At 38.4% G+C, this 17,311-nt stretch overlaps 1 protein-coding gene across 1 annotated transcript in view; it reads right to left on the reverse strand.

The window, feature by feature from the left end:
• Positions 1 to 780: 780 nt before the first annotated feature.
• Positions 781 to 17,311, reverse strand: part of fhit (fragile histidine triad diadenosine triphosphatase) — a 143,028-nt gene continuing 126,497 nt past the window's right edge. Inside the window, exons 4-5 of the mRNA XM_030421638.1 lie at positions 3,557 to 3,667; positions 781 to 2,231 (exon numbers count right to left, since the gene is read on the reverse strand). Coding sequence (XP_030277498.1) covers positions 3,560 to 3,667 — 108 coding nt within the window. The 3' untranslated portion in view covers positions 781 to 2,231; positions 3,557 to 3,559. The remainder of the gene's footprint in view (positions 2,232 to 3,556; positions 3,668 to 17,311) is intronic.

Raw genomic sequence — 17,311 nt, forward strand, 5'->3', positions numbered from 1 at the left:
ACTGTTGGCTTACAATTTACTTTTTCCCTGTTCATTTGATGTGTGGACAACATAACAAATGGATGGAGGGGATGAATCTGATGAAATAAGTTCAACTCTCTTTCAAAATACCAGGTATTTCATGGAAATTACATAATCCAATATGGCCGCCACATATGACGTCATAATATGCAAATTGGATGGGAAAAATTACTCCCTTCATAAACTTTAGGTCATTCTCAATATTTGTCTCATTTACACTTTGTCTCTATCTCAAACTACATTCAAGCCAGAGCCTTCTGAAATTTAGATGTCAAAATCTAGTATTTTTTAAAATAAAACCCGGCGCCTAAAGGGTTAAAACATCTCCAATATCCGCACTTCAGGTAGAAGTGGGCGAAATGCCGCTGAGAATTAGAAGGGATCAGATCATGCTGGCATATTGGGTCAATTTGGAGGGACATGGGGCATTGCATCCAACAAAGGCTATCCTGCAGGAGTGTTGGGAACACAGGGAAATTAAAGTTAGAAGTTTTGGGCAGGTCAGCAAAGAAATGGCTCAAAAAGTAAGGTTAACAGGACTAAACATAAGCAGAACAGTCCCAAAGTCAGTGATACCTCCCTGGAAATTCTACACTCCAGCAACAGATATGCGATTATTGGAAATGACCAAAAACAATACCAAAAAAATACCGATATGGACAATAGTACAAAACTATATAAATCAACAATACCCTGATGAATTATTCATCTTCACAGATGGATCAAAAGACCCACAAACAAGACGTACAGGAACAGCAGTTTACATCCCAAAATTTAATATAGGCATCAAAAACAGGACATCAGATCATCTCTGTGTATACTGTTGAAATGATGGGGATAGTATTAGCACTGCAGTGGGTGGAGGATAGTAGTCAATACAAAGTAACAATAGCAACAGATAGTATCTCAACACTTACAAGCATTCAATCAGGGAATTCATGCAGGCAAGATCTTTTAATGGAAATATCAAATCAAATATACAGATTACAGAATAAAGGTGTGGATGTTTCTTTCCTCTGGGTTCCTGCCCACATAGGAGTCGAAGGAAATGAAGAAGCAGATATATTGGCCAAACAAGTGCTAAAATGAAACACAATAAACATCGAAATACCATTAAGCAGGGAAGAAATCTAATCTATTATCAGTAAACACATGTACAAAATCTGGCAGGAAAGTTGGGATAGTATGAACACAGGAAGACATCTTTACAGTATACAACCACAAGTCAAAAATAGTGAAATACGGGGCAGGAACCGGAGGGAAGAAATTATATTAACTCGACTCAGAATAGGACACACAAGACTCAGACACACACTCAGTAAAATAGGGAAACATCCAACAGGTTTGTGTTCACAATGTACACAACCAGAAACAGTCCAACATGTATTGCTGGAGTGTAGTAAGTACAGGGATAAACGACAGGAAGTTATCCAAATGCTGACAAAAGAAAAGCTGGAATTGACTTCAAGGAATTTATTAGGGAGTACATCAAAAAAGGGGTTGAGTGTTTTAATGAAATACCTAAAGGACACAGGTATAGGATATAGGCTATAGGGAATAATAGTTAATTTCTCTCTTTTTTTTCTTTCTTTGTTTTCTTCTCTTTCTTCATTATTTTCTAGTTCTGACCATCTCATGTTCCACACTCCAGCCCAGTAGGTGGCGGTGAATGCACCTAAAAGCTGGTTGCCAACCGCCAATAAAAGCCAAAAAACTAGTGAAAACTTGGACTTCCTGTGTCAACAGGAAGTAGGATGTGCAGCAGCAGCTTTAAGCACATGGTGAGTATAAGTAAGGCTGTAATTTATCTATTTTTCTCATACAAATCATGGTTAAACGTGTTTGTTTTTGCCTTATAATAGTGTGTAACACTCTTATGTCATGTTTACAAGTGTTTTTATGCACTTTTGAACTTTTTAAATTTTGTGTTGCACATGAAAAGGCCATGATATAGATGTAAATGTGGATTTTATTTCCAAATTTCAGTCTATGTCAGCTAATACATAGCTCGAAACATGGAACATGAGGCTATTTAGCCAGCTACATAATACATACATTTTTAAGCTGATTCTTCACTGTACTTTTCTGCCTTTGCTACCCAATCTGGAATTTGCAGTTATAAACAATCCAACAAATTCCAAAAGTGATGCAGAGACTCCACTTTTGTGAGTGGCTGGCTCTGGGTCCTGCTGCTCTGGGGTCAGAGATACCTGCAGCATATGAGAGAGAGAGAGAGAGAGAGAGAGAGAGAGAGAGAGAGAGAGAGAGAGAGAGAGAGAGAGAGAATGGTGTACAATGAGTGATAAAGATACATGGAGGGAGAAAGGGAGAGAGAGAGGGTGAGTAAGAACTTGATAGTTGGAATTCCTTTCCATTGAATTTTAAATGTCTAAAGCCAAATCATAATTAACATTATCTCAAGGCACTTTACATGTTAATGACAAGACACCTTACCTGACCTTACAGGACATAAGAAAAATAAATAATATATACATTACATTTCATTTATGTATTTATATATTTTCTACAAAATGATGCGCTCACTTGGGCGGATGTCTGATCAGTTTGGAATTTTCCTGTAGTTTAAAAATATATAAAATATGGTGTTGTAATCAATAATTATGGTAATAAGTAAATGAAAATGAAGCTAGCAATGTTTACTTGTATTTTATATGCAGTATAAAGTTCATTACCATAAAAAATACTCTGGGAGGTCTGAAACAATGTTTTATTTTCGTCTTTATTTGACCTGATACTGAGCTAATTATGCTATGCCATGCTAATTGCCCAACAGACAACTCTTAGCAACCAAGTATAATTTCATCAACTAGCCCACAGATGACATTTACATTTTAAAAGTTCATAGGACACACAATTTCTAGATCACTAAGGATACATATAACATGAAATATCTCATTATCAATGTCTTTAATCATTAAGTTAATGATTCATTAACTACAGTCCACGCAGTAATTAATGTGATAATTCAATCCACACCAAAGTAATGGACTGTTTTGACACCCCGACACCTATATCCCTAGAGCCATAGCTAAAATTAAATACTGATAAAGGGAAGACAAATAATATGCATTTCCCCTATATGATCCTGTGACGTTATTCAAAGCAGCCAATAGAAAATGTAAGTTTTTTGTTGATTCTAGTGGTACCTGTGGACAAAAGCATTAAAGACCTATGGCTAGTCTGTATTATAATACTCCATGGTGCATTAAGTTCTCATACAAATTCAGTCAAAAACTCCGGCCTTTTCACTCATTCGCCTGAACATCAAATGTGTTGTCTTTTGCCATTGTTGGCCAAAAATACTTTGTGGCGTAAAATTCAGTGCACCCCTTAGATAGAGTTTTGTCATATGTTTTTTATTTCTTGGCTGATCTCCACTTCATCACCCAAAGTCGCTTTATTCCTAAAACTACCTTCATCTGTGACCATGGTATTTTTTTGTATCAGTGACAAAACAAATGTTTTCTCCATTTTTATTATTATTATTATTATTATTATTATTATTATTATTTACCATTTAGGGATTCTCAAGCTGTTTCCTCATAATTGAAGCTTCTGCTGCCATCTCCTCCTCTGATCTCCATTTGGAAGGAATGTCTTCATCTTCTTGATCATGCTTTTGCAGCTGCCAGAAACAACAATGTCAAAGTGCAATGTCAGAACAAGTTTCATAGTTAGTTTCATTAAGCATCCTATATTATTTTAAGTCAGGTTTATTTATGTTGCACATTTCATACCGCAGGTAGACTCAATGAGCTTAAGTAAAAAGTAAACACAATGATAAAATCACATAAAATACAATAAAAACCTATAAGATAGGAATATATATATATATATATATATATATATATATATATATATATATATATATATATATATATAAGGGAATAATAATAATAACAACATAATCAAAATAACAATACTAATATTACCACTGCTACTAGTAATAATAATAACAATTACTCTGATTAACCAATCATTTAGGAACTAGCAAAAAGCTTGTACAAAGATACATGTTTTTAGTCTGCTTTTAAGAGAAGACACAGTTGTAGCAGACCTTAGTTCTTGTGGTAGATAATTCCAGAGAGTAGGACTGTAGTGATTAAAAGCTGATTTAGAAGTTATTCTAGGTGTGGTTAGGAGATATTTGTTTGATGATCGTTGTTGGCATGCTCTCATGGCTTTACCAACAGCAGAGACAAAGAGAGAATGTGGTGCCACAGAACCTTTAGACATACTAAAAGTATCTCTGTTTTGTCCTCATTCAGCTGTTTTGTTCTCATCATCTAATATTAGATATCGGCAATGTACTGAATGAGGTCAATAACAGTCATATTAGACAGATATGCATAACTGTGTGTCATCAGCGTAGGAATGATATGAGATAGTATATCGCGAAATGATAAATCCTAGTGGGAGCATATACAACCAAGCAAGAACACACCTGACTCGACTTATTCAATCAACTGAATTGTCTTTGCACAGTTGATTTGTTGGATCAGGGTCAGTTGATTGAATAAGACGAGTCAGGTGTGTTCTTGCTTGGTTGGAATGAAAACCTGCAGCCACAGCGGCCCTTTACTGGATCAGTTTGAGTCCATTGGTTTAGAGGAACAGGCTACAAGGCAGCTTGCATTTTGCAGGTTTGGAGAAGCCCCTGACTGTAGACCCGCAGACCTCAATGTGGGCGGAGTTAAACAATTAACCCCGCCCACTATCCAACATTTGACTCCGCCGTCAATGTGATGCTTCCTGTTCGGTCTTATGTATTCCTCCTGTCTCCTTCCACGCTGGCTTCTCGAACCACAAGGTCCAAAAGACTGAAACCATCCGGCGCCCAGTGAATGAAAAGAATGAAAGAAGAGTTTAAGAACTGTTTAATACCGTGTCCGAAGAGGGACAAGAAACCATATCATAATCAAATGTAACCTGAGATTCTTTCTTAATGTTATCAAAATTAATGGGATCACTAGACTGTTTTTTTTTTTTTTTTGAACAACAAATTATTTGACAACAAACAAACATTAACATAAAACAAGCAGGCAAACAGTAAGAATGTTAATGAAATACTAAAATGATATTAATGATGATCATAATGATAATAATATTTATAATAATAATAATAATAATGACAATAATTATGATGTTGATAATGATAATAACAATGATGACAATAATGCTGATATTAATGATGATAATGATAATATAATAATGATGATAATAAAACTAATAACGCCAATAATAATAATGATAATAATAACAACAATGACAATAAGAACTTTAACAATCATCACAATAATAATGTTTAAAAGTGGGTGGACATGTACTGGTCTTGATCTGAGGTACGGATCATATGATATCACTCTTAGAGGAACATGGCATTGATTTTCTTCATCTACACAAAGTTTGAAGAAAGTTTCCATATCCTCCTGGTCAGTGCCGGCCCTGAGTAATTTGGTGCCCTAGGCAAGATCTTAGCCAGCGCCCTCTTGCATCACAGTCAATTTCACAATCAATTTTCATACACTCACACAGAAACTGCAAGTATGTATTCAAGATTTTATTTCTTTTAAGTCAAAAACATCACACCAAATAAAAACTGAAGAAAGAAACAAGTGATAAGAATACAATATAAATAAGGCATTTTGCATAACATATTATCTCTCAGCCTCAGAGTGCCATCTCTCTCTTATCTATTGTCAGCCGCTTTGCAAAACGACCTCCAGCTCCTTCCATGTTGCCATGTGGGTATTGTTCTCCCGGCTATCCTCATGAACCTTCAGCAAGTGGCTTGCATTGTTCCAGTCCTTTGGTCCTTCCTTATTAAATCTGTATTCTTTTGGAGAAAACATTTAAAGGTCCCATATTATACTGTTTTTCATCAATTTCACACAGCTGTCAGAGGTCCAACAAATCTGTATTCGATATGTATTGCCCCAAACACATCCATGCTCCTGAACTCCAGCTGTCTAAAAGTCGCTCTGCTGAGCTCTGTTCACAGCACTCTGTTTCTGTGCCTGCACCTTTAAATGCTAATGAGCTGCGTCTGTCAACGCGTACTTGGGGAGCCTTGCCTGCTACATCACTCTCAGGGAGGGGAAGCCCCTTATGCTAACGGTAGCATGCGCTAATGTTTACGGTGGATGTAACACTATGGCTCGCGGAGATTTTTTCGTTCAACCGAACCAGTTTGACCCAGAATCGGACCCAGAAGTAGAGGCTCCGGAAGAAGTACAGACTCTGCGGCTGCAGCAGGACGTTTCAGAATGGTTAGTTTGGCTGAATAATATTAGTTTGTTTGTAGTCCTATGTGTTGTTACAGCTACTGCCATGTAGCTAATGGCTAACAGCTAGCGAAAGCTGTGTTTGTCTCCAACACAGTCTCCAAACTGTTATACACTGTTCGCATCGTCTCTGTCTCCAGTCTGCACGTTTCCAGACTTTCTACTGTGACAACAAAGCTCCCTCGTAATATTATTAACATTAAACTTGCTTCAAACGCCATTGCATAGTGGACCGAAGCGCAGCTAACTAGTTAGCCAGTTTCAAGCTGACTTCACCATACTCGTCGGCAACTGTAAATGCTATCAAACCACGGCGACACTTATCGGTGGCTCGGGTGCAGTTGCTGGGTCCAGTATGACTGGACACTGATCCTTTTAGGAGGGTCAGTGTCGAGGCAAAGACAGCTTTGTATTGACTCTCGTTACTGAAGCAGTCCGACGTGAGGTGGTTAGCACACACATACAAGCTAACACGAACCGCAGCCGGCACGTTGTCATTAAAAATGAAACACGACCACTGTCTCTTCTGTTGTTCTGTAGCTGGGACATAATATAGGCACTTCTGTTGATTTATACACCAACAACAGAGCAATTGCATGTCTAGCTCTGAGCGACAACGTTGTGAAACACTGCTGTCTGGTGAGCACACACATACAGCACTTTGGGAACTGCTGTGGGTACATTCCCATTAAAAATAAAATCCATCCATTGAGTCCTCAAGACCCCCGATGAGGGAGGTTTAAAAAGACTCTGGTGCTCGTTAGTGCAGCCAACGACAGAGCAACCGCTTCTTCCCGGTCGTACATTCGCCATTTTCTAACCGAGCAGAAAAAACTGGCGCCGTTTAGATAATTCCTTCAGGTGTGGCAAACCTTCATCTGGGGCAGTGCCGCCAACCTAGGGGGACGCGTCTAATCTGTCGGTGACGTCACCGACAGACTATCTTCAACTGGCCTGTATAAGCACACATTTTTTAAAGGTGGAGAAAGCAAAAAAGGGACTTTTTTCATACCAGGGTGGATTGTAGACAGGCCGGGGATGCATATTATTGATAGAAAACCGCTCTAAGGTGTATTTTGCATAATATGGGACCTTTAACAGCAGAAGCGGTGCAAGCTATCATTTCTGTTTGAGTATATCAGCCAGCTTCTTTTGATTTGTTCAGCATTGACTAAGACTCTTACAAAAGTCATGTTGACACTCTCCCATCTTTGTAATTGGGAAATGTGTAACTGCTTTTTATTTGAACTGGTCCTCTGTGAACTCATCTCACTTTGTCAGTTAGCAGAGATGGTCAGTCAGCATCTATTGGTGCAGCCTTTAGTCCTGATGCTGTGTCGCTCTGCTGTGCTGAGGTAGAGGGACAGGAGCACCTGGTGCTGTGTCACTGGACTGGTGGTGAAATATTTCAGAAAGCATCTGAAGAGAGAAGAGAAGTATATGTGACCAGTGGATGTTACATTTTAATAAAAAAAAGAACAGATGCTTGATGTGTGCTGTACATAAGACTAATATAGAGTAACAATGAAAATGTGATGAGATTCATTCAACTTTATTGTCATTGCAATACAATTCAGTCTAACCAGAGTGCAAGTGCAGTGTATTTATACGCATGTTCTTGCCTATGAATGATATGGGAAAGCTAAGGGGTGGAGTATTAACAGTAATACACTTTAACTGCACTTAAACACTGATGTAAACTTTAACAAACATAAACTATGACACAATAAACCAAAGGCTTACAACTACACTATGACAAAGGGGATGGGAAACTAATAGCATTTTAACTGACAAACAAGCAGGAAAGACACCTGTAAAATAACACCTGAACAGGCCTAACGTTAACTTTCTAAATGTCCCTGATGAATTTAAGGTGGAGTAACATTAACACACATCAACTCAGCAATTTATTGATTATAAAACAATGCTGCTATCGTCCAAAGTAAGCTGGCAAGCTAACACTCTGCTCCAACAACAATCATTAAACTATTAATTTCATTCGCTTTATCACATTGACGTTACTGTACCTGTCTCTTCTTCACATCTTCCTCTTGTTTTTTTCTTTTCCTTCACTGGGCGCCAGATGGTTTCAGTCTTTTGGACCTTGTGGTTCGAGAAGCCAGCGTGGAAGGAGACAGGAGGAATACATAAGACCGAACAGGAAGCATCACAGTGACGGCGGAGTCAAATGTTGAAGAGTGGGCGGGGTTAAACGTTTAACCCCGCCCACATTGAGGTCTGCAGGTCTGCAGTCAGGGATACATGGAGGTTTGATCTTGTGGTGTTCAGAGGATGATGGACTGAGGACTATACTCAGTGCTGTAAATGAACTATTCAGAAAGGCTCATCCCTTGCTACGTAGCAGTGGATTTCTCTGCAATTCAATACAGGGGTATCTTTGACATAACACTATAACTGTCACTTCTACACACTCTGTTAACAGGGTAATTTGTGTTTGAAAAATGACAAAAAAAGATCACAGATTGCACAATTTGGGATTAGAAAAATGCTTGCTTAGTATTAATGGAAAGTCTGTTGTTTCTATCCGCATTAATGTGACTATCAATACAAGGAAAGAGATCATCATTAAAAGGGGGAAATTAGTTGTGATATAAGACTGTTCTAGCAACTGAGCTTAAATAGGATGTCCAAAAATTCACTGCTGCGTGTGTCTGTGCCTCCCTGTCATGTTGGTGTTAAACCTCTTTATTGCAGCTCTTCTTGTCACTTGCAGAGCTGCCAGTGTGAAACCATAAACCTCACTTGAGCGCTGACAGAGATGAACATGCACATGAATCCTAATGTTCTGTGTGTCTTAATCTACAGCTGGCTATAACCAACAGTGGGAGGAAAGAGCACTTAAATGGCACCACTGTGTAACTGACAACTCATTGTATTCTAGGCCTACAACCAGTTATTCGTGTGATTTTAAATTGAGTGTTACAATTCAAATCAAGTTCAATCAGATCAAATGCTCAGTTTTTTAAATAATTATTTTTAATCAAAATTCAGTTTATTCACATTCAAATCATCCAATTTAATACAACTAAGTAGCATACTTATGCACTCTTTTGTTATTTACATTTTTTACAACAGACATTCAGTTTATGACATAAAAGGAATATCAATATTCAAATGACCTTACTTTGTGAGGGAAAGGTTTAAAGTTATGAGAAAAAAAAATGAATTTCATTAACCAGTTCTAGCACAATCCTATGTGGAAATACATTTAAACAATAAATAAACCAGTAAAAGGTTTTCAAAGTGTAAATTTGAATATTTAGATTTGACACACTAGTAGAAAATTATAATGGTTGTCAAAAGGGTAAGAAGACGGCCACATTACTGAATTATGCAATAAGGATGCCATGTATGATGTTTGAAAATCTATATAGCTGTTGGGAACTTACGAAATCTTTCTAACAATAGAGCGGTCTGCATGAAGATGAAAGCCTGACATGAAGCCTCTTCGGACTATTTACGCCTCCTCTCTTGCTGACTGTGAACAATTCCTGTCCTTTTTCATTGGCAAAATCCATAGTATAACTCCAACTGTTCTTCCCCCTGCAACGTTTAGTGAAGCCTCCTTGCAAGACAGTTTTTGAAAATTCTTTCAAAAACTGTCAATAATATGTGTCTCTCGTCTAGTCCCTCGACATGGTTCCTACAACATTTTTAAAAACCATACTTCCTGTCTTAGGTCCTAGCCTGCTTTCTATTATCAATTCCTCTCTCACATTAGGGTCCGTATCTGACCTCTTTAAAATTGCCAGTGTTCAGCCACTTCTTAAAAAACCTTCTTTCAATCCAGACCAGTAAGAAAACTATAGACCATATCCAAACTTCCTTTCTTATCTAAAATCCTTGAAAAGATTGTTAGGACCAGCTCCTGAAGCTGGTAGAAGGTCATAGAATCTTTGACACATTCCAATCTGGTTTTTGCCAAAAAAAATAGCACCGAGACAGCATTACTGAGAATGTCTAATGACATTCTTGTACATGCTGACAAAGGTGAAAGCTCCATCCTTATTCTTCTTGATCTAACTGCAGCCTTTGATACCATCAATCATGCCATTTTACTGGATAGATTACAGAACTGGGTTGGCATTTCTGGTACAGCCTTACATTGGTTTCATTCCTATTTGACCAATAGAGTCTTTAATGTCTGCATTAATAATCATGTTTCCTCTTCCGCTCCCCTGCTGTGTGGTGTCCAGTGTTGTTTTTGGCAGCCATTTTAGAATAAGTCTTAGTCTTAGTCTTTTGGACTAAAATGCTTTTTAGTTTTAGCCTCTACTATTCAACATTTACATGCTCCCTCTAGCTCAGATAATGGAAAACAATGACATTTGCTACCATAGTTATGCAGATGACACACACAAATGTATATAACCATATCACCAGGGGACTATAATCCCATACATACCCTGAGTAGATGCATTGAACAAATCAATGATTGGATGTGTCAGAGTTGTATTTAGTTAAACAAAGACAAGACTGAAATAATTGTTTTTGGATCCGAGGAAGAACGACTTAAAGTCTCTGCTCAGCTACAGTATGTAATGTTGAAAACTACAGACCAAGTCAGAAACCTCGGTGTGACTATGGAATCAGACATGAATTTCAGCAGCCATATTAAGACAGTTACAAAATCAGCCTACTATCACCTTAAGAATATATCCAGGATAAGAGGGCTTATGTCTCGGCAGGATTTGGAGAAACTTGTTCACGCATTTATCTTCAGCAGACTCGACTACTGTAATGGTGTCCTTACAGGACTCCCTAAAAACTCCATCAGACAGCTGCAGCTGATTCAGAACGCTGCTGCTCGAGTCCTAACAAGAACCAAAAAAGTAGATCACATCACTCCAGTTCTTAGATCTTTACACTGGCTTCCTGTCTATCAAAGAATAGATTTCAAAGTCCTGTTGTTGGTTTATAAAGCATTGAATGGTTTCGGGCCAAAATACATTTCTGATCTGCTGCCGCGTTATGAACCATCCAGACCTCTGAGATCGTCAGGTACCGGTCTGCTTTCAGTCCCCAGAGTCAGAAGTAAACATGGAGAAGCAGCTTTCAGTTACTATGCGCCACATATTTGGAACAAACTCCCTGAAAATTGCAGGTCTGCTCCAACACTCACCTCTTTTAAATCAAGACTTAAAACATTTCTTTTTGCCACTGCTTTTAACTGAAGCAATTCAAGTCTTTGAACTGCATTATTACTCTGAGTTTTTTTTTTTTTTTTTTTTTATAATGCAATTTTTAATGTCTTTTAAATGAAATGTTTGTCTTTTAATGTAATTTGTGTGTGCCTGTAAAGCACTTTGAGTTGCCTTGTGTCTGAATTGTGCTATACAAATAAACTTGCCTTGCCTTGCCTTGCCTTCATCTCCTTCCCTGGCCACAGAAGACTCTGTGACATCAAAGAGGAGTTCTATAGGATTGCAGGTAAGAGAATCTATAAATTACAGGACAACTGTTAACAGTCATAGTAGGATACTCATTACTTTGTATTACAGGTTTCCCCAATGTCATTGGTGCACTGGACTACACACACATCAGGATAAAATCCCTCTCAGGTGCCCATGAGGCGGATTTTGTGAATAGGAAATCCTTTCACAGCATTAATATTCAGGTGAACATAACTTTTTGATATTGTCAATTGATGAACACTGTACATTGGTCTGCAATGCTGACTGTCTGATCAGGAATGTTGTGGCAAAATGGCCTGGCTCAGTCCATGACCCCAGAGTCTTTCGGACCTCTGGAATCTATCAGTGCCTATCACAAGGTGAGCCACACAACCCCTATTAATAACCACTTTTTACATCATGGCTGTGTCAAGAATGTCACTCTGTTTATGAGGTTGTAATAATGAGATTTTGTGTTGACAGGTGAATTCTCTGGTGTGTTGCTGGGAGACAGGGGGATACCTGCCAGCCTTTTCTCCTGACACCATTCACAGACCCCCAGGAAGCACAGCAGGCCTACAACGATTCTGCTTTCCATCTTGTAGAGTCACTGTGTGACTTCAGTTTTAAAAGGAGCTGATGGTTTACCTGTTTTGCTTTATCCTTATTCAATAAAGGAACATAATGTTACACTTTGATGTGTATTTATATTTATATGGGATGTGTATTTTATACGAAGGAGTATTAGGGCCACACTGAGGAAGAAAGAAAAAGTTCTGGTTCTTTCTGCGGAAAAGATGCATTTTCTTGCATATTCTTTTTAAAGTCCTGATACTTATGACAATGTGATGCTGATGTGCCAAAAGATTAAGCATCTCCTTGTTTGTGAAACCTATACTGAAGTATAATTCCACAAAATGCTCCACAGCCCTCATTTTAACAACTCTCCTCCTCTAAAACGAGTTACAATATTATGACTTTATTCTCGTAAATTTATGACTTGTGTGATGTTTTTATTTTTTTTCTCTGTATTCTGTCATTTTATATATAGCCTTATAGTCTATGGGAAACTGTAAATTATCTAATGATAGCAATGTCATCTAAAATCATAATTTATCCAAAATGATTGAAATTAATGATCACCAACGTTTAATGACAGTGGGTCTAGTTATATGTGGGCAGTGGAATAACTATTGGTTTCCTTTTGTGGTGACTGCTGACTGAGATGAGGGATGAGATTAAATAGATCCTGGAACCTAGCCTGGTTTGGAGCAGGCTAGCTCCACAGAATAAATCTCCATGGTAACTTATACCATAACATATCCTACTGCCCCTTATCCCGCTTTTGTGCAACCGGATCATGGATAAGTTGAGCCAGGATAACCAAGATATCCCGGCTTAATCTCTTATCCTAGTTTTGTGCAACTGGCCCCTGCACCATCACATCAACCTTTGTTGTGTGCCTGTGTGTGCCACACCAAGCATGGAGAAGAGAAAGAAGACCCAAGAATTGTCTGAGGACTTAAGAAGCAAAATTGTGGAAAAATATCAACAATCACAAGGTTACAAGTCAATCTCCAGAGATCTTAAAGTTCCTTTGTTAACTGTGCACAATATAATCAAGAAGTTTATAACCCATGGAACTATGGTAAGTCTCCCTGGACTTGGACGGAAGAGAAAAACTGATGAAAGAATTCAACGCAGGATATTTCGAATGGTGGATAAACAACCTCAGTCAACCTCCACACAAATTCAGGCTGTCCTGCAGACTCAGTAATTCACTCCGTTTTAACCACGTCTGGATATTTTTTCAGGCAGAGCGTTCCTCATGCAGACGGACGGTGTGGTCTCTCCTCCCATTCTAACTACCTCCCAGAGTGCTGTGCACTGCAACGCAGTTGGCCCATGATGTCATGACGCAATGCTCTACCTGCTCTGCAGTTAACCCTATAGATGCCAGCTATCTCTCTCACACACTCATTCAGACTAAATAACAGACTTTTACTCCTTTTTCTTTTAATTTTTCCACAGCTTATGAAGCCTGGGCTTCACTAGCCTCAATCCTTCTGGGAGAATGTTTTGTGGACAGATGTAACTATGGTAGAGCCAGTGTTGGGGAGTAACGAATTACATGTAACGACGTTACGTAATTTAATTACAAAATGTACGTAATTGTAATCCGTTACATTACTGGGAGAAAATATGTAATTAAATTACAGTTGCTTTGAAAAATCGCTGCAAAAGCTCCGATTGATCAAATAGTTTTTCGCCCCCTGGATTCATGTTTGTTTTTAGTTTTTTTCATATCAACATCCTCCTTCCAAAACTGACGCTTGTGATTGGCTCTCTCTGGTCATGTGCCATTCGACTCAACCTACAAACCGTACGGCGGCAGTCAGACTCAGCAGCAACAGTGTTGGCGGCGTACAAGATGTTCCTGGGCTGGAAATACAAAAAACACTTCATACAGACAGAAGCCAGGCTTCCCTGTATTACAAAGGTGGCTCTCTTTTGACCCGGCTAGATCACCATGGTAACTTATGCTTAGCTCATAACCTGGTCCCGACCAGGTTCTGTTCAGAGTTTAATCATAAAATCGGCTATAAAAGCGCAGCTGTTTCACTATTTAACTCATTTACAGCTGGCGTCACCTTTACTTTGAAAGTCCAGTGGAGCTGGATCAGAACATTTGTACGGAGGGAGAGATCGTGCTGATCCGCTGCTGTTTACTTTCTCTCTGAGCGTCTCCGCCTACAGATGTTCAGCTGAGGGGATACGCTGCTCAGCTGTTGATCCGACTCGCGTCAGGAGGTCATTTATTAGGCTATAGCCTATTTACTTTTATATACAGTCAGTCACCACTGAAAGAAGTTGTGCACTCGCAGCAAGACAGATAATTTAACTTAATGTGGCCATGAATAAATTAATTGTTTTGCCTGTTATGTGTTGCCAAAACGCAAATCTTGAGTAGGTCTACTCTGTTTTCTCACATTTAAAAAGGTCTTTGTACAGAGACAACATGAGATTTGCTTGTAGCTACAGCACCTAAAAAACCCACTGTAACCTATTTTCATACCCACACCAGCCTCGCTTTCAATAAAACACACACTGGCATTTTATAATTGCGATCAGTGAAATATATGAAAACAATATAAAACACAGTTTAAAACAACAGTTGTTGTTGCTCTAAAGCTTCATATTTAAAAGCAGCTCAATGTAGAGCTGTCAGAAATTAAAATCAGCCTCCTCTTGTCATATTTGCAGCAACACTGTTGCTTCAGGCTGTGATCAGGCTTTTTTGTATCGCTCATACTCTCTCCATTAAAACAACCTGCTCCTCTTGGCTGAAATCAGCCCGTTGTCGCTCCATTTAGTGAGGAAGTGAGCCTCCTTCGCCGTACAGGCCTAAGGTCAGACTCATAATATATGGTTAAACCTTTGAACTGAAAGGTTTATCACACTATAGGTCTTAAAATGTGAAAATGGTTAGCAGTTGAGAGATTTCATTCAAAATTAAGAAAAGTAATCAAAATGTAATCAAATGTAATTAGTTACATTACTTTGAGAAAGTAATTGAAATAGTTACACTACTGTTACATTTTCAACAGGGTAACTTGTAATTGTAACCAACTACATTTCCAAAGTAATCTTCCCAACACTGGGTAGAGCAAAGCACATCACTCTACTGTTACAGAAAACGGAATGAGGCCTACAAAGAAAAGAACACTGTACCTACAGTCAAATATGGTGAAGGTTCAAAGATGTTGTGGGGTTGTTTTGCTGCCTCTGGCAATGGGTGCATTGATTGTGTGCAAGGAATAATGAAGTCTGGAGACTATCAAAAGTAATGTAATGCCTGTAATGTAGGGCCTAGTGTCAGAAAGCTGGGTCTGCATCAGAGGCCATGGGTGTTCCAGCAGGACAATGACCCAAAACATACCTCACAAAGCACCAAGAAATAGTTGGAGACAAAGCGCTGGAGAATTCTGAAGTGGACAGCAATGAGTCCGGATCTAAATCCCATACAACACACCTATGGAAAGATCTCAAAATTGCTGTTGCGAGAAGGCACCCTTCAAATCTGAGAGACCTGGAGCAGTTTGCAAAAGCATAGTGGTCCAAAAACCCTTTTGAGAGACGTAGGAAACTTGTTGATGGTTATAGAAAGCGTTTGGTTTCAGTTATTTTCTCCAAAGGGTGTGAAACCAAAATATTAAGTTGAAAGTTGTCTGACTCAATTCTTGAGTTTTGTGTTAAATGATGTCAAATTTAGCTTTTTTCTTCTGCTTTTTTGTGTTGTCCCAAATAAACATGTTTATACCAAATCATTTGTAATTGCAACACTTTTGTGGGAGAAATGGTGCATTTTCTGGAAAAGTGCCAATACTTTCATCCATGACTGTAATGCAGAAGGCAATGTCCATCAAGAATTGTATGTACCAACGGATCCAAACCTTCAGAGACTTCCCACCTGAAGGTGGTGAAATGGCTCAGAGAGATTCTGTACAATTCTGGAGGAGGTTCGTCATTTTGTATATCAAGTTAAGGACTGAGGAGGACTCCTCATATTGAATCTTCAGATAACAAGGACTTTTTGTTTCAGACCTCCAGAAAAAACTGACAATGATGACTTTAACAGGAACCTCACACAGGTGACCATACAGAATGCCTGCTGCCAGGGTTTATTGTATACATAACTGGTTAAACTACCCAATGTACTAATGTACTAATACGTTAGCCATCACAAAGTTTTGCAGTCTAGCCAGTTCAGGGGCTTGAGTTTATGTTTACTGACTTATTTTTGCTAGTGTACTGATGAAAATAGCTGTATTTACGTTATGCAAATGGGTGTCGTATAAGTCTTACTGTTTTTCTTGTCTGAGTTCTATGCTGTATGTTATTAGATAAGTATTCAAATGGTCAAGTTAAGTTGGAAATGGCCAAACTGCTACATAGACAGGAGCACTTGTCTCAATAATCTTTCTCTACGATCGTTGTTTGCTTTTTAATATTTGAATCAGACTTCCCCTGCCTTAAATCATCTAACTGATATAACTATTAGAAGTATTGAAATGTGTGTGTGTATCTCTCTCTCTCTCTCTCTTTATATATATATATATATATATATATATATATATATATATATATATATATATATATGTATATATATATATATATATATCAGAGGAGGCTCGTCCATAGAGGCAGAGGAGGTTGGTCCTCCTCTATTTTTGAGAGGCAAGAGGAAGATCATTTTTTTTAAAAAAAGAGTAACTGGTTGAAATAAATCATTACCAAATCTCAGTCTCATTTATAAAATATTATATATATATACATTATATCATAAAAAAGTTTCTTTGGAAGAAAATCCACTTAAAACGGTTCAACAGCGACAGCTGCAGACGGAGGAGACAGAGCAGTCTGTGAGAGGAGCAGGGAGCAGGAAGGTGGGGGCTAGAGGAGGACGGAGGTCTTCTGTCCTCCGTGGGAGGGATCTCACTCCATTCACTCAATAGAGCTCAACAGTGACCGCCCACTTTTTTAACGGCTGCGGTTCCGGAAGTGAATTTG

Source organism: Sparus aurata, chromosome 6 (genome assembly GCF_900880675.1).
Source record: "Sparus aurata chromosome 6, fSpaAur1.1, whole genome shotgun sequence".
NCBI classification, from domain to species: domain Eukaryota; kingdom Metazoa; phylum Chordata; class Actinopteri; order Spariformes; family Sparidae; genus Sparus; species Sparus aurata.